This window comes from Euprymna scolopes, chromosome 29 (assembly GCF_053919585.1).
Source record: "Euprymna scolopes isolate OS-2025 chromosome 29, ASM5391958v1, whole genome shotgun sequence".
In the NCBI taxonomy this organism is placed as follows: Eukaryota; Metazoa; Mollusca; class Cephalopoda; order Sepiida; family Sepiolidae; genus Euprymna; species Euprymna scolopes.
The window spans coordinates 28,778,227-28,799,841 of NC_136510.1; the positions used below are offsets into that span (position 1 = coordinate 28,778,227).

General features: G+C 32.5%; 2 protein-coding genes across 3 annotated transcripts in view; one reads left to right on the plus strand and one right to left on the minus strand.

Moving 5' to 3' along the window:
• The window catches only part of LOC145252560 (adhesion G-protein coupled receptor G6-like), a 283,790-nt gene extending 275,649 nt beyond the window's left edge, over positions 1 to 8,141 (plus strand). For both annotated transcript variants that reach the window (XM_080112126.1, XM_080112127.1), the window contains exons 15-16: positions 497 to 566; positions 7,110 to 8,141. In XM_080112126.1, coding sequence (XP_079968252.1) covers positions 497 to 566; positions 7,110 to 7,785 — 746 coding nt within the window. In that variant the 3' untranslated portion in view covers positions 7,786 to 8,141. The remainder of the gene's footprint in view (positions 1 to 496; positions 567 to 7,109) is intronic.
• A 9,999-nt stretch (positions 8,142 to 18,140) lies between these two features.
• Positions 18,141 to 21,615, minus strand: part of LOC145252871 (dol-P-Man:Man(7)GlcNAc(2)-PP-Dol alpha-1,6-mannosyltransferase-like) — a 30,493-nt gene continuing 27,018 nt past the window's right edge. The window contains exon 8 of the mRNA XM_080112882.1: positions 18,141 to 18,248. Within this exon, the coding sequence (XP_079969008.1) occupies positions 18,141 to 18,248 (108 nt within the window). The remainder of the gene's footprint in view (positions 18,249 to 21,615) is intronic.

Sequence of the window (21,615 nt, forward strand, 5' to 3'; positions counted from 1 at the left end):
CATGGAAGTTAAATTATAGTAGTAATACAGTCATCGTTAAAAAATAAGAACAAAAACCTTACGATATATGTGTGTGTGTGTGTGTGTGTGTGTGTGTGTGTGATTTTGTTTACTTTCTACAGTGTAGTTGGAGCCTCAAAACAGACGTTTGTTCACCTTGACGCCGAACATCCAAGAGGTAAAATCAAGCTTGCTTCGCTGCTGTCGATTTCTATGACGCAACTTTCTGTGCTTATAGCTTGAACATCTAACTTGATTTGTAATGGAATTCATTTTTTTTTTTTTTTTTTTTTTACTTAGTCGAACGACGTATGTTTACACGTTGTAATGGCATTGTTGATTAAAATCATAGATGCTCCTAGGGGCATAATAAGCAAACAAACAAACAAATAAATAAAATAAAAGAACAAACAAATAAATAAACTTATTTATACATTACGATATGTGATATATCCTAAATAACTTATGCTGTCGTTTTTCACTTATTCCTTTACAGGTATACCAGCACTTACGGTCGGAATTACGTTAGGCGCTGATATCAGGAACTACAAGACTGAGATTGGATTGTAAGTCTTTAAACTTTGTGTATTTGGTTCTTTGTAAAACCCAAATGTGTTTTAAATAAAAGAAAAAAAAATCATAAGATATCTAACATCCACAATATGCAGAATAAATACGTAACATTAATACATAATTAAATAATAAATAAAACAGATTGTAAATTACATTCTTACCTTTCCTTGGATTTGTGGGGATCTATGAATAAAAATAATAAAACTCCCAACCGGATGTTGACTTGGCGGCTGTTACATATAAAGTGTACAAAAGCCTCTTTGCGCATCGGCTCCACGCACCTTTCTGGTCAGAAAAAGAAAAATAGTAAAAAATAAATCTGGCCAATGGGAAGCGTGCGCACCTAAAATAAAGTATGCTCGACCGGCATGCTGTAGGAGCCAGTTGGAAGAGATAAATAGCCGAGGTCTTGTGAACCGATGGAGGAAAGAAAGAAAAGAGACCAAGAGAAAAACAAGAAATAGACACAGCGTCAAGCAAGAAAAATATCTGCTTTCAAAGTTAAAGCCGACAACACTTCTCTGCTAAGGATTTTAAGAAGCCACCAAAAAACTGAGGAGAAGATATTCCCCGGTAAAAAGAATAAGTACTTAAAAAAAAACACTCGTCTTTCAATTCCTTCCTTTCTCTTTTCTTCCAAGCTTATGAAATCAAACTTTTTAATACTTTTAAACCAAACTTGTATTGTGCATAAAAACTATTCCAAAAGTTAAATGTTTCTTTGTCGGTCTTGTTTGTTTGTTTGTTTGTTATTGTATGCTTTAACACATAACAAAATCCATATATTAATTAATTAGTTTCTCTCGGCAGATAACTATATAAAATAATGCTGCTATGCTCCCAAAAAAATGACGACAAACACATATTATAAAAATTGAATGATATATTTGTGTTATATATTAAGGACCTACGTCAATAGCGATTAAGTTAGCTAGTACGAATTTTGACAAGGGTCACACTGGGTGCGTGATAACCTACATCTGTAAAACAGGATCGTTTCCAGGATTGAATGAAAGATAAGTGATTAAAGTTGAGGTAGGAGGGACGAGGTCAAAGTCCATAGACAAAACAGAGAGACGATAGTGAATGACGTCAAGTTTTCAAGCGGAGGGAAAATGAAGGTTTTTACATTAGTCTCTCGATAGAAGTCATGCCAATAATTTAGAAATAGTCTAAGCGGAATGCTACTTCGAGTATCTTTCTGTATGCGTCAATCATTCCAGTAAGTTAGAAAGTTAAGTTAAGGAAGTAAATAACTAGCTATGATAGCATTATTATTCTCTCTCTCCAGAGTCCATTTTCTCAAAAAAAAAAAAACTTGAAGAAAATTCAGTGAACGTTTCCCGACTGTTATTTTCTTCATAAAAAAAGCGGAAAGTGCATTAAATACGATCACGTATAAACACCTGCGTACATATATAAGGATTGTTTTATTGTTAAGAATGTTTATTTGCATGTTTATTGCTCAGTTCAGGCGAATAAGTAGGTGATAGAGATGGAAAGGTGTGTGTGTGTGGGGGGGGGGGCATGGGAATTGACAGAAGTTGATTTCTCGAAATCACAAGGCTGGAGACTCAGTTCAATCTCGTTAATATCAGTCTAGTTGCTATAATATTTTTGGACACCCATGCATCTATAACTGCAACATTCCAGATTGACGCAACATGACTTTCATCCATTTCATTCTTTATTATGCGACAGGTATATTCCCGCCTATAAATACCTTTGCAAATGCATCAAATCATTTAATTATTTTATATATACAGGGTGGCCACAAAGTCACGCACCACTGTTAATTAAAAAAGTTTTTAAAATTATATTAATAAAAAATAAATATTAACATTGGTGCGTGACTTTGTGGCCACCCTGTGTATATATATATATATATATATATATATATATATATATATATATATATATATCTTCCGGCCAGCTGCGTGTCTGTCTCAGTCAATCATGTTTTGTTTCTTTATACCAAGTGTGTATATGTCAATCAGCTGAGTTAAATTTCTTTCGGTCAAGTGTTATATGCGGTATTCCAGACATGATATTCAGTATTCCTTATTATTATTATTATTATTATTATTATTATTATTATTATTATTATTATTTCACAATAGTTTCAACTTTTGGATGGCTTTAGTTGGATTTTTTTCCTTGACGATCAGGTCAATTCCTTTCACTTTAGAAATTTAAGCTGTACCGTAACACTTTCGCTGTTTCTAACAGGCAAGCCTTTTGAAAATTGGAAAAGAAATTGTCTCATAAATCTGATTAAGCCATTCATGGTAGCTTTCCGTTATGGTTCCAAGCGTTTCATTTACAATGGGAATTATCTTGACTTCTTTACATTTCCAAAGTCTAATTCCTATTTAAGATCTTGATATATATTTTTTTCCTGCTATATGCAGGATGGAACGATAACACTTGTCGCCCTAAAGCAAACAACACTACAGCTTCATTTTAAAACTTTTATTGAAAAAATAAATTCGGGTAGCTATTCAATGTAGCCACCTTCAGCCTCAATCACCGTCACGATACAGGTTCGGAACTGGGAGCATGCCTTTACCATAAATGCCAGTGAGAGCTTGGTGAATACTCAGCAGAAGGTGACGATCAAGCTGGCTTGGTGTTGTGGGAGGTCATGTTAGTGATGTTCTCAACGTATGACCAAATGAAGTAGTCCAACGGGTTCAGATCACGGAAGGAGAAAGGCAGTGAGAGAAGGGTACAAAGTCGTACCACCTCTTTTTGAAGCCAAGCCTGGGTCTCTTTGGATTTGTGAGCCAGCGCTGAATCCTGCTGCTGCACCTAGGGTCTGCCAGCAGTCACCTGCATCAGGGAAACACCACACTTTTCAACACATTGTTATTGTTATTATTATTATTATTATTATTATTATTGTTGTTGTTATTATTATTATTATTATTATTATTATTATTATTATTATTATTATTATCATTATTATTGTTGTTATTATCATTATTATTGTTATCATTATTATTGTTATTATTATTATTGTTGTTGTTGTTATTATTATTATCATTATTATTATTATTATTGTTATCATTATTATCATCATTATTATTGTTGTTATTATCATTATTATTATCATTATTATTGTTGTTATTATCATTATTATTGTTATTATTATTGTTGTTGTTATTATTATTATTATTATTATCATTATTATTGTTATTATTTTTGTTAGCATTATTATTGTTATTATTATTGTTATTATCGTTATTATCATCATTATTATTGTTGTTATTATTGTTATTATCATTATTACTATTATTATTATTATTATTATTATTATTATTATTATTATTATTGGTCTCTAATAAGAACAGTACAAAAAAAGACAAATGAGGTGCAGGGGCCATATCTACAGAAAAAGAAACGGAATAGAACAGATTATTGTACAGGAAAGATCGCGAGTAGAAGAAGCAGAGGGCGACAGCAAGAAATATACGTTGACAGTCTGAACACCTGGGCAACATCAAAAATGATGAGCAACAATGAATTCATGAATGCCTCGAGGGAGAGAGATAGATGAACAGTTATAGCCGTTAATGCCTGTACTAGGCAGGACACCATATGAATGATATGTTGTTGTTGTTGTTGTTGTTGTTGTTGTTGCCGTCGTCATCGTCATCGTCATCATCATCGTGTGTTCTTTTATGTGTCACGCTTACATCCGGGTTAAAAAGCAAAGAAAAAAATTGGTGTCGCTGTTGAGACAAAGCTAATAAAAATGATTTGTTCTTCTTGGCCTTTTGGCCAAGATCAAAGTGTAATATCTGTCTTCCGGTGCTACATTTCAATTTCTTCTCTCTCAATGGGGGAGAAATCCTTTATGACTAAGACAATTTTTTGTGCCTTTTCTCTGCATTAAAAAACGACCCTGGTGTCTAAATCTGTCCCGTGGGGAGGTATTGTAAACAGGTACTATATTTAATGTAACAAAGTTTTAATATTACAAAAGTAACTGGCAAAAGTAATTTCTGTTCAATTACAAAATGCCCTGGAAATGTCCCGTCTGATTAATTATAAGATGCACTGAAAAATGTCCCTTCTGATTATTTTTTTTTTTGTTTACTTGCCTCCCCATAAGGGCAGAATTGGACATGAGGTCGGTTAAAAATTTGGGGAGAAACCAGCTCCCCAAAAGGGGCACTCTGGTCAGTAACAAAAATAAAAATTGTATCAGTAATGAAGGATTTCTCCCCCATTAACCAAGACCAAAAAAGGATGGATTTAAGTCACTGGAATGCTGAAACTGATACTACACTCAGAAATTCATGTTGAAGCAATGGTTGCCTATTTCCTAACCGTGTTAATGTTTATATGTATTAATTTCGAAAAGTTGCTGAAACAGTTTATGATTTAAACATTACTTTATTTCAAGTATATTTTAAACAGTGGAGTGGGGGATATGAATTCAGTCCCGGAAATGACTTAATCCGCTTACGATTTAAACATTACTTTATTCAATGTATATTTTTAACAGTAGTGTGGGGGATATGAAATCAGTCCCGAAAATGGCTGAAACCATTTACGCATTAAATATTATTTTATTTAATGTACATTTATAACTGTAAAGTGAGGGATATGAAGTCAGTCCCGGAAAGGGCTGAAACAGTTTACTATTAAGACATTACATTATTTCATGTATATTTTTAGCAGTGGGTTGGGGATATAAAGTAAGTCCCAGCAATGGCTGAAACAGTTTACGATTTAAACATTACTTTATTTCATGTATATTTTTAATAGCGAGGTGGCGGATATGAAGTCAGTCCCGGGTTTGAATGAGATAAGTGCAGATATATACTAGCAGAAAGCATCGCCCAGTATTGAATAAGATAGGTGAAAAACATATAGTAGCAGAATACCCAGTGTCGCCCGGGATCGAATGAGATAGATGAAAGATATATACTAGCAGAATATGCGGTGTCACCCGGGATTGTATAAGATAGGTGGAACATATATACTATGAGAATACCCGGAATTGATTGATGTGTTTGTAATGAAATAATCAGCCCAGGCAATATATCAAAGTTATTATTTAAGTAAGGGGGAGCGACATAGTGGATTAAAGTTATGAAAATTATTGTCGAAATTAGTAACATATCCAAGAATTATGAAAAATGATGAAATATGAGTTACTTGATTGGTATGTTTGTAATGAAATAATAATCCCATACAATATATCAAAGTTCTTATATTAGTAGGAGGGGGGGCATAATGTATGTTTTTAATTATAAAAATGATTGTCGAAATTAGTAACATATCCAAGAATTATGAAAAATGATGAAATCTGAGTTAATTGATTGGTGTGTTTATAATGAAATAATCAGTCCAGCCAATATATCAAAGTTATTATGTTAGTAAGAGAGGGCGATAAGGATGGTTTAAATTATGAAAAATTATTGTTGAAATTAGTTACATATACAAGAATTATGAAAAATGATAATATGTGATTTAATGCATTAGTGTGTTTGCAATGAAATAATCAGACCAGATTATATATCAAAGTTATTATTTTAGTAAGAGGGCGATGATGTCAGTTAAAATGATAAAAAATGATTGTCAAAATTAGTAACATATCCAAGAATTATGAAAAATGATGAAATATGAGTTAATTGATTGGTGTGTTGTAATGAAAAAATTAGCCCAGACAATATATCAAATGTATTATTTTAATAAGGGTGGAAGCTATAAGGTGTATTTAACTTATAAAAAATGATTGTCGAAAGTAGTAACATATCCAAGAATTATGAAAAATTATGAAATGTGAGTTAATTGATTAGTGCGTTTGTAATGAAATAATCTGCCTAGACAATATATCAAAGTTATTATTTTAGTAAAGAGTGTGATATGGTAAGTTTAAATGATGAAAAATTATTGTCGAAATTAGTAACATATCCAAGAATTATGAAAAATGATGAAATGTGAGTTAATTGATAGTTGTGTATTTTTTATGAAATAATAAGCCCATACAATATATCAAATTTTTTTATTATAGTAAGGGAAGAGGCGATAATGTGGGTTAAAATTATGATAAATTATTGTCGAACATAGTAACATATTCAATAATTATGAGAAATGATGAAATGTGAGTTAATTGACCTGTGTGTTTGTAATGAAATAATCAGCCCAAGAAATATATCAAAGTTGTTATTTTAGTAAGGGGGCGATACAATTTTAATAAAAGGGCTAGAATAATATGATTGTGCCTTCCTTCATGCTGAACAGAACGCCCACAGAATGCCTGGCAACAATATATTACATATGAAAAATGCCGCTGTGAAATTTCCACAGGTCCCGCTAGTTATTATTATTATTATTATTATTATTATTATTAACTCACTAGGAGTAATCACACAAGCTATCATCAAAGATTGCTCTTTGCGAACAACTTGTGGTGTTCTTATATTATTATTATTATTATTATTATTATTATTGTGGTGGTGGTAATGGTTTTCCTGTTGTGAAGCCTACTAATGGTGCATTTTTGTTTTCTTTCTTTCCAGTTGTTTTCTCTCCTATGGAAATAAAACAGCTTTTTATGTGGCTCTTTTAACTCCTGCCTGCATCATACTCTTCGTGAACACAGTCGTCTTCGGAATGGTAACCAAAGTGATCCTGAAACCGAAATTCAAGAACCGGCATCAATGCACCCAGAATGTGACCAGCATCCAAGTGCGTGGCTGCTTCACGGTGATGGTCTTGCTCGGGGTCACTTGGCTCTTCGGGCCGCTGGCCATCAACGAAATGAAACTCATCTTCAACTATTTCTTCTGCATCCTGAATTCTCTTCAGGGCTTCTTTATCTTCGTGTTCCGCTGCCTACTCAACCCGGAGGCCAAGATGGCATGGATCCAGTTGATAAAGATGGGCACGCTCAAGAAGAAGAAGGGGCCGAGGAAGTCTGTCGACAGCTCATCCAACGGGATGTACGGAGGAGGCGGCGGTGGCGGTGGAGGTGGTGGCAATGGTCACCTAGGCAACCGCTGGAGTCAGAAAACCATGACAGTCGACATCCGAGACAGCACCAACCTTAAAAAACTATCCAAGCCGGCCAATGACAACAATGGTATCTATGATCCGAACGTCTCGTACAAGAGCTATGGAAGTGACTGGGACCAAAGAAACGGCAGTACGCGCCGATCAGACAAGTCAAAGCCTTTGGAATTTACTCGTCTGTAAAAGTTTATTGTCGTGAGTCATTCCTGCTCGTAAGACCAACGAGATTTATATTGGACTTATTATAATTACTATTGGCCGCTTGTGCGGAGTTGGTGGGATATTTATTCAAGGGACATAACTCATTGCATAATTTCATTGAACACACTCACGTTAAAATCCAAGGGAAGCAACTGTAACATATACTAGAAAACTATTTTTCTAATACAAAACTTTTATTACGTTTATCCTTAAGAAATTAATCATCTATAAGTCGAAGTTCTTAAGTAGCTTTAAAAAAAATTCTTGTCTCGGTTAAAAAAAAAAAAAACGCCAGCCAAAAAATAAGATTTAAATGAATATAAAAGAAACAAGAAAATTATTTTTTAATTGTTCCACTTTTATTCAGAACGACTTAACATTCTTTGGTTCTTCTTTCGTTATTGTAACGAAATCCGTCAGCCAAAAAATTGAGTTTTCATTTAAAAAAAAAAAAAAAAAAAATGATAACTATTTTCTGTTTTTATCCATTTCAACAATAAGCAATGTTATCTATCGAATTGTCATGTCACAATTAGTTTAATATTTCTGCATTATTACATAAAACATGTATTTTGTACAAACAGATGATTGTGTCACATCCATTATTATAACAAAAGAGTTACTTCCCCTTGGTTTGATGCTATTAATTTATATACGCACTTGAAATGATTTTTTTTTTTTTAATATTTTCTTAAATAATTAATTTTCTACCTAATCATTTTTCGTAATTTTTGGATATTTTCATTACGGCGACATGACAATTCAGTAGATACGATTGGTTTCACTTGAAATTCAATATTTTATTTTTCGAATTTTGCTGCAATAACAAAGACGAACTCATTTTTTTTCTAGCCTTTTGGCTAAGATTTGTTTTAATACATTTAAACTGTTCTGTTCTCGGTCAGTAAAGGGAAAATCCTTCTAGAATGGGATAATTTTTTAATTATTTTGTCCCAATCACGAGTGAGCCTTTTGAGTAGATGTACTTCACTTGTGTAGTAGTGATAATCAAATCAGCTGTTGTTTTATTGTCTTAATACGAGCCAAAATAACTTAAAATCTATTTTAAAATTACCTAAAATCTGCTGGAATAAGCTAAAATCTGTTTAAAACCAGCTAAAATCTGTTTAAAACCAGCTAAAATCTGTTTAAAACCAGCTAAAATCTGCTAAAAATAACTAAATGCAAGTCTAATTTCCTGTCCTGAAAACTGAGAACGATAATGTTTAAGCTTTTAGTTATTTGTTTGTTGTTATTATTATTATTATTATTATTATTCACTAGGAATTATCACACAGATTATCATCAGATATTACTCACTAATAACAATCACTGGTGTTACCTAGAATCTGGGTGACATTAAGTCTTCCCAGATTTCCATTATTCTACGCCTCTTTCGATAATCTTTGCAAATGAATTTGCATCTTTGCAACAGCCATTTGCCATTGACTTCTTGCTGTCAATGATCATTGGTCATCACTGGAATTTGGGTGAAAATAGACCTTCCCAAGTTTCCAGTTATTATTATTATTATTATTATTAAAGATTCTCCAAATGGAACTTTATTTAATTACTTTCAACTGTAGCAAATTGAGGCAAGCAGTTCTGAGTGAGGGGGCAGAGGGATTGGTCGAATACAAAAATAGTCAAGAACGTTCCAATCAGCATTCCCCTGACAGAGACACCTCCTACAACCACTACCTCCTACTACAGCCTCTACCTCCTCCTACAACCACCTCCTCCTTCTTCGCCTTACAGTCACTACCTCCTCCTACAACCACTTCTTCATACTTTCTACAGCCACCTCCTCCTCCTTCCCCCTACAGTCGCTACCTCCTCCTACATCACCTTTTCCTACCTCCAACAGCCACCTATGTTGCCCTTACTGACCCACTTTAAATAGCCAAATCACTGAATCCTAAAAGACGATAGCAGAACAACAGAACGTTTTGTAATTCCACCATCTACCACCTCCTCAATAAATCAACCTGCTCCCAAAGGAGGAGATAATGCATAGAATGGTGCATCTCCTAATATCCAGCTGGGTCATACCCCATCCCCACAAAGAATAGTTTTATAGTCTAAGTCAACACCTAGATTAACAGAATAATACCAAAACAAAATGCTGACTGGTATGAACCCTTGGGCCGAGCCCCAAATGAGACATCCACAAGCTGCCATCTTCTCTTAGAAGTGGAAGAAAAACTGCCAATCAAAAGTTTTAGTCAAATTGAGTTCAGTCGAAATCGAATGAGCATACCTGGCAGTTTCTCTTTTAATTCTTTGGTGCTTCTTCGTTATAAGAGTGGAAGCTGAAAATTGAAAAAAAGAATCATCATAAAAAAAACAATGATATTTACTTACTTTTTATATTAATTTCAACTAAAAAGCAATATTATTTACTTAATTGACATGCCACAATTAATTATTCATGCATTATTACATAAAACATGTACCTTGACGAATCAATGATTATGATATCCACCATTAATTGTAACAAGACGGATATCAGTTACTTCCCCTGGCTTCATGTTGTTTATGTAAAAACTTGAATTTTTTTTTTTTAAACTATTTTTATTAATAATTAATTTTCTATTTTATCGTTTTTTTTTTTTTTTTGTATTTTCTGGATATGTCACTAATTTCGACATGACCATTAAATAGATACCATTGGTTTTACTTGAAATTCAATATTTCGATTTTTGCCTTTCGTTCTTATAACGAAGAAGCACCAAATATATATATATATATATATATATATATTTTTTACTGTTATTCACTTCAAACAAGACATATTGCCACTTGGACGTAAGGGGTTACTATTTGGGACAATGTCTACAGGGGTCAGTGTAAGGAGTTGAGTGAGATGTTTATTCACATTACATTTAAACTTCTACATGTCAATACAGTCAGGGAAACAAAAAAAAACAGGGAAAGAATTCCAGAGTCCAAGTAAATAAGCTATTAGAGTAGAAGGCTTTTCAGCATCTAGGGACCACATCAGTGAAGAGATGGGATATTGCTGCTAGACGGATTTGTCCGATGTATGCACATCAAGAGGGTATAAGTGCAATGAGTTGATCAGAGCAAAAACACTTGTAAAAACAAACACAAGAATGCAAGATTTCAACAATGGAAGAGAGAGGTCGGGTCCTGACTGATAGCGCAGGACCTATTAGATTGGATACTCTTTTTAGAATCTGTCTAAAAGGGAGACCCTAGTGGCAACAATACTCTATGCATGGCCGAATAATAACTTTGTAGAGATACAGGATACTCTTAGGTATGAGTAATTTTTTATTACAGTAGAAGGAACTCACCTTCTTTGCAGCAGCCATCGCAATGTCTTGAATGTATTTATTCCAATTCATGTTGCCTGTGAATGTTAAGACGAGGAGTTTGAAAAACGAACTCTCAGGAAGAATGTTGTTTAGTAATGGCTATCGATGGTTGAGAAGGTTTCTATTTAATTGTTAAAGGAAAGAAGCTTAGTCTTAGTAGTATTAAATGTTATCATCCATTTGTAGCCTCATTCCACTACAGGCTAGAGGTCGTTTTCTAAGGTTTCTGTGTTATCACTTTAGATATGTGTACATTCAAGAAAATATGATGACTATCAGCCAGTACAGCAATCGTAAATAAATATTTAAAAATATATATTTGTTTGTTTCCGCGGCAAGTTTAAATATTGATTTAATATGAATTAACAAGTTTGCATGACACAAAATTAGCATCATATGTACAGGTTTTAGCAGATTTTAGCTAATTTTAGCTTAGATTTTACAGATTTTAGCAGAATTTAGCTTATTTTACCAGATTTCAGCTAATAGCTTATTCTTTTACAGATTTTTAACTTTATTTTTTAGCAAATTTTAGCTGATTTTTTATTAGCAGTAAGTTTGTTTTGTTTTTTTAAGCAAATTTTAGCTGCTTTTTTATGGATTTTAGCAGTGTAGCTAATTTTTCGCAGATTTTAGCTAATTTTAGCTTGCATAATTTCTTCATCATTTTTTTTTTTAATTACCTGTGGCGAGATTCAACTGGCTCATATGACTCATGAAACCAATTGCCATCATTGGTATTACACAGAAAATTTTTCAGAATCTATGAAAAACTCCTCAATTGGCCAGAATTTTAAATAAAAAGCTACTTCCCCCATCCATAATTTATAATTAAAAAAATATTTTCAATGTTAAGTCTTCTGCAAAATGTTTTTTTAATCTACAAACATTATTTTGATTAGATGGAATAATTAATTTGTGCTAGAAACTCCAAATTACTAATTGTATCAATCTAATGATATAATAAGTACTAATATTGATTTAATAATTGATATAATATTGTAATAATAATTTAATAACGACTAAATATATTGATATTACACATCTATTATTCAAGTAGCCTTACTTGGATTAAATTTAAAATTATTTCTCACATTAATTTAACTTTAATATAAGAAATAATATAAATGCAACAATAGGGATGCAAGATTACAGATTCAACTCAAAAAATTTCAAAAAAAAATTTCAAAAAAAAAATTTCCAAAGAAAAAAAAAGAAAACAGAAGTTCGCAATTATTTCAAAATTTCAAACATATTCTTATTAAGATTACAAGTGTAATACTAAATAGATTTTAACTCGAAATGGTTCTTCATTTACTAATATTTAAGAAAAACAATAAAATAAAACAATATTTATTGCCTGTACACAAAGTTTTCATTGTATTATGTTCAGGCCACTAAACTGCGGTTTTACCGACTTTTGTTTTTTTTAACAAGTTATTACACAGTAAAAAGTTTGTGACAAAAAGAAAGGTGGCCTGAACATAATCAATTTAACTGAATAACTCTATAAGCAAGGTCACCCAAAGCTGACCAGAATGCACACGAATGTTGATAAGTCGCACTTGTATTAAGAAAATGAATTATCAAAAATATGAGACCAAAATGAAATGCTTCATCAAGAACGCGAACTTATCAAAGCTAGAAAAGAATAGAAGAAAATGACTTCTAATCCTGTATCCAATTAAAAACTTAAAGACTTACTCAATATAAAATATTTCTTAGGGCCCGAAAATAAAACAATCTCTATCAAAGGGAGATAACTCCGTCGTTCATACGCCTCTCTTCCCTTTTATATGAATGAGCAAAGACATTGAAAAATGAAACTATTAAAATAATTTCCAAAAAAAAAAAAAAACATTTGGGATCAAGTTTTCTTTTCTCCATGAGAGCAATCCACATTAAAAACCACACACACACACACACACACACACATATATATATATATATGATCCAAACAGACATTTGTGACTGAAGCAGGTGAGAGAGAGAGTAACCAAAAATGGTCAATCCCAAAATAAAATAAAAAATATATATTTGCTTCTGAGTGTTGAACTAGACATTGGGCCTAAAACAATCAGCAAAACAGTGACTTATAAATTTCTGTATTCTATTTTTTTTTTTTCTTGTACACTGATTGTGACTAATTTTCTATTTTGCTGATGGTGAACCTTTTTTATGTTTTTTATAATATTATTATTATTATTGTTATTATTATAGGTGTCTTCCACCTTCAAGTGCTGTTTAAGTTCTGTTCATACAGGAACCCCACGCTAAGAACTGCACGATATGCCAAACCGATCCTTTTCCAGAGGAGTAGGATCATCTAAATGGGAAAAAAAAAGAGAAAAAAAATGTGACACAAAAAAACAAAACACCACTACTCCGACCCTTACAAAATACAAAAGAAAAAACTTGGAAACGAAAATGACTCATTCTGAACGGAAATAGTATTTTAATGAAATTGATAAAAAAAAATATGCTTTTAAGAACATGGACCAATGTTTGTCATGAATAAGTGGAAAAACAGAATTAAATATTTATCTCATATAAGAGATGCTGTTTAGAGCTTACATACGATCACTTTGGTTGGCTTCACTTTATATGCAAGATAAAGCGTTAGAATGAAAACATCTCCTCATTTAGGAGAGAAAGCGGGTAGGAGACCACACCTCTTTTTAAAAATGAGAGGAAAATATCAACATCCAATAGCCAACCTATAGATGACATAAAAAAAAAATAACAAAAAAATCTCACCAAAAATTTTAGAAAATATTATCTCTTACTTTCTTTCCTCTTCTCTTGAAATTGGCCAGCTGAGTTCAAATCCTATCAGATCCTTTACTCATTTTTTAATTTTTTTTTTTTTTTTTTTTTTTTGGAGGTAGTGGGGGGGGTATTAAAAAGATCGGCTAGGCAATATTTATAGTTGAACCAGGATGTTTTGTTTCCCTTTCATGTGACTATAATTTTCATTGTCACAAATAATATTGTAAGAATTAACCTTAAAAGCTACACTTAGATTAGCTCTTATACAATTCCTTTAAAATCTATTGGCAAGATTATCTGCTCTATCTAACTTCCGGTTTCTGCGACGGTGACAAGTAAGATATGATCCTTTTTGATTAATGATTATCTTAACGTGAAAGGTCCCCTTTCCTCATGTTAAGAATGGCTTACTTGTTAGCTTGGCCATGTCTGATTATCCAGCAGAAACCGGAAGTCAAAAGGAGCAGACAATCTTGACTATAGCCAAAATCTTTTATATCGCCAACAGTTACGTTTACCAAGTTTAAAGCTTGTGAAATACAACTGAATTAGTTATATCATCATCAGTTTATTATGTTTTGCCAAATCTAAGATGGCGTGACACGGTTGCATAATAAAGAAGTCGCAGGTTCATGAAATGATTGACAACGCCGAAGATAAAGTAGTTGAACTGTTCTCTTCACTTTGTCAAATGAGAAAGACGTAGAATCACTTCCCTCTCTTTCAGTTAGATAAAAGAGACGATGTCTTTGTGTGTGTGTGTATGTGTGTGTGTGTGTGTGTGTGTGTACATATCATGCCTCATCGAAGACTATTAATTAAAACAATGTATGTATGTCTGTACAAAGAAAGGCGTGTTTATTTAGAATTAAATCTATTTACAAAATAAAAATAAATAAATTTCAGAAAAATATTTATGATGTACGTTGCCCGTCACGGAATGAAAATGTTAGATTCCAAAAATCACCTAAAATCGATTAAGTAGCTTATATATATATATATATATATATATATATATATATATATATTTGTAATAGTGTTTTGTTTTCTTAATTTCATTCATCCAGAGGAAGCCTCGCAATAAAGACAAAACCTTGACGAACATATAACTTGGTTTGTTCCATTTTTATCTGTTTATTTTGTCGGAATACTATTTCCATTATTTTCATCGTATACATATACAGGGTGGAACGATGAATTTGTCACCCTAAAGAAAACAATACTACAACTTTATTTTTAAACTTTTATTGAAAATATGAATTCAGGTAACTTTATTATGCAGTAGAGCTGACATGTATTCAATGTAGCCGCTTTCAGCCTCAAGCACCACCTCGATACAGGTTCAGAACTGGGAAGATACCTTTTCCACAAGCGCTGGCGGGAGCCCGGTAAATACTTGGCAGATGGCGGCGATCAGGTTAGCTTTGTTGTTGGTGGTGTTCTCGATATATGACCGAATGAAGTAATCCAGCGAGTTCAGGTCGAGGGAGGAGGGGGAGCACTGAGAGAAGGGTATAAAGTTGTAGCACTCTTTCTGAAGCTAAGCCTGGGTCACTTTGGACTTGTGGGCCAGTGAAGAGTCCTGCTGCCACACCCAGGGTCAGCCAGCGGCCACTTGATTGCACCAGAGAATCATCATACTCTTCAACACATCCAGGTACACTTTAGTGTTGACTTTCAAGCCGACTTCAGAGATGTGAGGTGGCATAATGTGGCCCTCACTTGAAACCACCCCAAAAACCATAACCATTGGCAGAAAACTTCGTTGAGCTGTGCCCACAAGCATTTAACCATCCGGATTTGGATTTTGAAAGTGCTGGCAATGGTCCTGTTGTCATAACTTGGATTGGTAGAGAGCATGAGTTGTACAGCAGCACATCTCTGATCTCGTAGTTGAACATTGTGTTACTTTCAGACATGATAGAAGGTTCCTATTGCTCTTGGGATTTCTACACAACTGGCCAACTAGTAGTCTGCAACAAAGGAAGAAAACTGTTTTTCATCAAACGGAAATGGAAACATGTCGTCTTTTCTAGGGCGGCAATTTTATTGTTCCACCGTGTGTGTGTGTGTGTGTGTGTGTGTGTGTGTGTGTATAGAAAGAGCAGAGAGAGAGAGGGGGGAGTAAAGAGGGAATCATTTTTTACGATTTTTTGTGATTTTAATAGGAAATTATAATGCTAATTTTGATCTTGATAGTTCGAATTGAGTTGTCTGCTCCTTATTTATATAGCATGGCGATTTAAAACAAAATCTCTTTTCGTCATAAAATTTGATTTTCTTAGTTAAAAAAAGTAATTGATCATTGATCAATTTACGTAACTGTCGAAATATGATATTTTTGTTCTGTGACGGGTACGTACATCATAAAAATTCTTCTGTATTTTTGTTTTGAAAATAGGTCTATCCTAAATAAGCACTGAGAAAGATTACTACTACTACTATTACTAAAGATTGTTATTACTGTTATTTGTATTAAACACGCGAAGTTAAACCAAAACAGACAATTCAAAGGGAGGTAACTCATATGAAAAACAAAGAGGAGTAACTCATGATAAACATAAAATTAAGATGACTTAAAACTATTTAAAGAACTGTATAAACACTTCGAATTCATTTTTTTTTTCTTAATGCTGGTCTTTATTTTGGTAAAGATCGAGCATAAAAATGACGTCCAGCAAATATATACAAATTTGCATTCTGTTAAAGATGAACAATAAGAAAACATTTTTTTAAATGTTTGAGTTGTTTTGTTTTTTTTTAATTTGCTATACGCGTGTGACCTCTGTACTTTGCAAAAAATGAACAATGATGAGAAATATAAAGCAGTCAGAACTTCCAACGAAAAAAAAAAATCCCCATAATTCCACTTCCTGAGTAACAGGAGAACAGTAATGAAAACAAAACCTGATGACAGGAATAAATCTGTCGACATAACGTTGTACAAATCGTTAGACTTTGAAGAAAGACACAGGACATTATCCTCCCAAGTTTTATACCAAGCAGCAAGCACATGCAGAGTTTTTAGCCCACACTGAGATTGCACAAATATCTTCTTCACAAAAATAACTTTCTTTTTTTATGACTAAATTTGTATTATTCAAACTACCATGGTTATCTTGGTTATTATAGCCACAACGTTTCGTCCGATGTAACCTCCAAGTTTTTTGGGGTTTTTTTCAGGTGAATCTTTTCGAACTTGACCACCTTCTAGTAGCAATGGAATGATTCCAATATTTTTTTCCATCCCGATTCCGATATAATTACTGATTCTGTTCTAAATTCCCAATTTCAATATAATTACTGATCCTGATTTTTTTTTTTTAATCTCTGAATTTTTAGCTATAAGTGTTTTTTGTTTGTTTGTTTGTTTGTTTGTTTATTTGTTTGTTTTGTTAGGAGTTTTTTTTATGTTAGGATTACCGTAAAACCCATGTAATATCTGCATATATTTTCGCAAATACAAAAAAAAAATACACTTGTGAGTGAGTAATCCTTAGATTTTATTTTTATTGGTAAGTTCAAAATGCAATAAATATTTATCATTTTATTATTCATACCGCCAATGGAAAATTAAGTTTTAAAAAAGTTAAAAGAATCGTTTTTGGAATCGGAAATTAAGCATAAAATTTTCAGATTTCGATTCTGATACCAATACACCTAAACTTCTGATTTTTTCCAATTCACTATTCAGGTTCAACATTCAACATTACTTTCTAGTTAAACTTTGGAACCTATATAGAATTACAAACTGAACTCTTCAGTCCGATTATGGCTAACGGGATGAGAACAATCTACATCCCGTGGATTAAATAAATTAGTTCAAAATTCCATATATGTTCCCGAGTTCTGCATAAAGATTCCCAAGTTGGACAAAGATTTCTGAATAAGAAAAGATGCGCTTCAAGGAAGTCGGAGATTACATCTGCTGAAATATTGCGAATATAGCAACCAAGATGAGAATGGTAGTCCGACTAATCCAAATGATACAAATTATCAATCCTCATCTCAAAAACACTGATAGGACGGTTTTCACTTTGTATTATTGCTACCGTGATTTGTGGTAGAAAGAAATGCTTTCACGGTCTCTAAATCCCCTTGACACGCAAGAGGGCAAATGTGAACAATTGCACGCCTACCTACACCACACGTATTTGCAGACACAAACAAAAACGCTTAGTATTTGACGATATTTCTGAGATGAGCTGTTATTGCTATTTACACTGTTTATGTTTCAGACTTGTCTCCATTTTTGGTTGATGATTTGTTAACAGCGTGTCGACCATTGTGTTCTCTGTAGTTCTTCCGGTGCTTTTTGGCATAGTCACTTACTTTCTGGGAATTCCAAACAGAAAACTTTATGGTAATATTTAAAGATCACGTCTGTCAAACATGATAGTCACATGATGTCGGATTTTATGCAAAAACGAAAACCAAGTTAAACGAAATACGAAATACAAAACCAGCGCTCTCATAAAAAAAAAACTGAGCATGTATAAAGCAAAGTATTGTGTAATTAGTTACAAAACAATTTTATTTTTAATTTAAGTCTGTCATAGTTCTTTAAAAATTTAATTAAAGTATAAAAATATTTTAGTTTTTATTTTGTTTCAATTTCATTTATTTTTGTTTTTACATAAAACCCGACATCCGTAAGTTTAACAGACGCAATCTTTAATGATTACCAACTTTATTTCAGTCACTGGGGTGATAGACTGCTCTTATTCAATGCATTTTACCTGTATGAGAGTGCCCACTCCCTAAAAATGCGATTTTTCCCCCCCCCTTTTTTTTTTTTCCTTTTTTAAGTTTTTCTGACGATTATCATAGATTACTGACTTAACTAGCATATTAGCAGAAAAAAATTTGGAAAAAAAGTAAAGTTAATGATTTTTAAGAAGGGGTTCTAATCACGTGTCACGTCAGTAAAGAAATGGGCAGTAAGTCAGGTAGCAATGAAGTAAAACGTTATAACTAGAAACACCCTTCTTAAAAGTTATTTATTTATTTATTTTTTTTTTAATTTTCCTGTTAATATGATAACCCTGTAATCTATGATAATCGTCAAAAAGAGTTTTGAAAAAGGTGTAAAACACGCATTTTTAGGGGATTTTACATATTGCAGGCGCCAGTTAATTTTTTAAAGATCCTTCACTCAGGATTGAACTAATCCTCTCTAGGTCGAATTTATTTTAAAATATGTCTTAACTAATAATCACTAGGCCATGTGTCGAGTAGGACAACCTAGAATACTTTTGGTAGACTTATGAACTTAAGAAATAATATTTAACTTTTTTTCCTTTTGTAACATGGTCCCTAGTATAAATTAGCAATGGGATGATTCCAATATTCTTCCTGATTCTGATACAATTATTGATTATGTTCTCGATTCCGATAAAATTACTGATTCCAATTTTTTGAAAATCTCTGAATGTGCAGTTTTTTTTTTTTGTTTTTTGTTTTTTTGGATTACCATAAAACCCCATGTCATATGTGCATATATTTTCACAAACATAAAAATACACTTGGAGGGGGTTGGGAGGGGGGATCGTACACAGATTTTAGCTTTATTGATAGTTTAAAATCAATGAATATTTATCATTTTATCATTAGTAACAACAATTGAGAATTTTTTTGTTTTATACAAAAACAAACAAAAGAATCGTTTTGGACATCAGAAAATAGGCACAAATTTTTCTGATTCCGATACCCTGAGAAGTTCTGATTTTTCTGATTTCAATTAATTACTGTAACAGTGTAACAGTTAACACTAGTATGAACGAGATCTAGCCTTTCATTTTTGTTCACCATGACCCATGTTGACATTTCATAATAAAAAGAATATTTGTGAAATGAAAGGGATGAAGACAAGTTAATGGAAAACAAAACACACACACACACCCACGTGTATATATATATATACTGTTATTATTATTAAACACGCGAAATTTAACCAATACAAACAACAATTCAAAGGAGGCAACTCATATGAAAAACAAAGAGGAGTAACTCATGATAAAAAATTAAGATGATTTTTAAAACTATTTAAAGAACTGCGTTAACACTTCGAATTCATCAGCAAATTCTGTATCTATTTTTGCCAAAAAAAAAAAAAAAACAACGATTGTTTGTCGTATTTTTGTCCGTTTTTATTTAAAACTTAATTTTCCACAGCTCGTATTAATGATGAAATGATAGATATTTATTGATTTTAAACTATCAGTAAAACAAAAAAATCTATAGATCTACACGTGAAAGCCTACGGACATATTACATGGATTTTCGCAGTAATCCAGCCCCTCCATCCCCCCAAAAAACAACTGTATATTAAGAAATTTAAAAAGAATCAGAATCAGGAATTTAGAAAAGAAAAAAATCATTAATTGTATCAGAATCGGTAAAAATTTCGGAATCGTCCCATCACCTCTGTTCAGTCTCAAAAGACAATGGATAGCCCCTGTAAGGGTAGCTGCACATGTAATTATGAGGTAAGAGTTGCGTAATCTCCATCCATACCGCTTTTGAATCAGCACTACTTAAGTCTAGTGACAAAGAGAAGTCCAGGACAACTGGAAACAATGTTGAGATAAGCGGAGAGCACCTACAGCACCATGAATTCCCAAATGGTCACCCATTTTAGTACTGACCAGGCTCAACGTTGCTTAACTTCAGTAATCTAACGGGAACCAGTGTGTTATGCCGTGTATATATATATATATATATATATATATATATATATATATATATATGTATAAGGTTATGAGACATTAACCTTATTTTGCATGAATGAATTGTTCATTTGATATTTATAACTTTGAAAAGTTAAATTTGTTTTTCTTTGGAAATGAAGAAAAAGGATGAAGCAGTATAAAAATTTTGTGTATATGTTTCCTTTCTTTTGTCAATGTGAGATTATATCCATAACATTGTATGTAAATAAGCTCATAATAATTCTTTCGCTCCTTTTCTGTTCCAGTGACCTGCTGGGAGCAAAACATATTTACATCCTCGTTTTTAACTGGGTGATTGACCAGTGTTTCATTGTAGAATTCGTTTATCTAAAAATGATCGGCTCCCACAAGCCATTTGGTTTGAGATGGGAAGAGAAATTTCAGTTCGAGGACTTAATGGTAGACGTGTCACATGACTAGCTATTTTTTTTTTTTAGTAGTTGTCCCCCCCCCCCCAGCTTGGGGGCCGATTTTTGTAAAAAAATGTGATAGCTTTTTGAGATATAATCTTGAAACATGGCTTGCTTGTTTGTGTACATGTTAATGAATTTGAAAAATATGTGACTTTTTTTTATAACTATACTTGTATTTTATGTGTTGTATAATTATAATTACCTGGTCTATTTCTAGGGTCATTTTCTCTTTCTTAATTAATCGTTCCAATATTGAGTGCTTGTGTAGATTGGTGATCTTTTAAACCAAATCATTTCAGGTGGAAACATTATTACGTACTTATGCGTCATGTTAAAATTAGTATAAATTTCAAAAAACGACAGAAAATGATCCAGTAGAAAAATAATTACAAGTAAAAATAAAATTTACTGAATTATTGAGTTTTAACATATCTTAAAACAAGGGAGATAACCCTTGACTTAAATTGACTTACGCTAAGGGTTCACTATTTTTTAACTAGAACGTAATTGTGGATGATTTTTTGCAAAAAATACAAAAAAAAATAAAAATAAATTTTT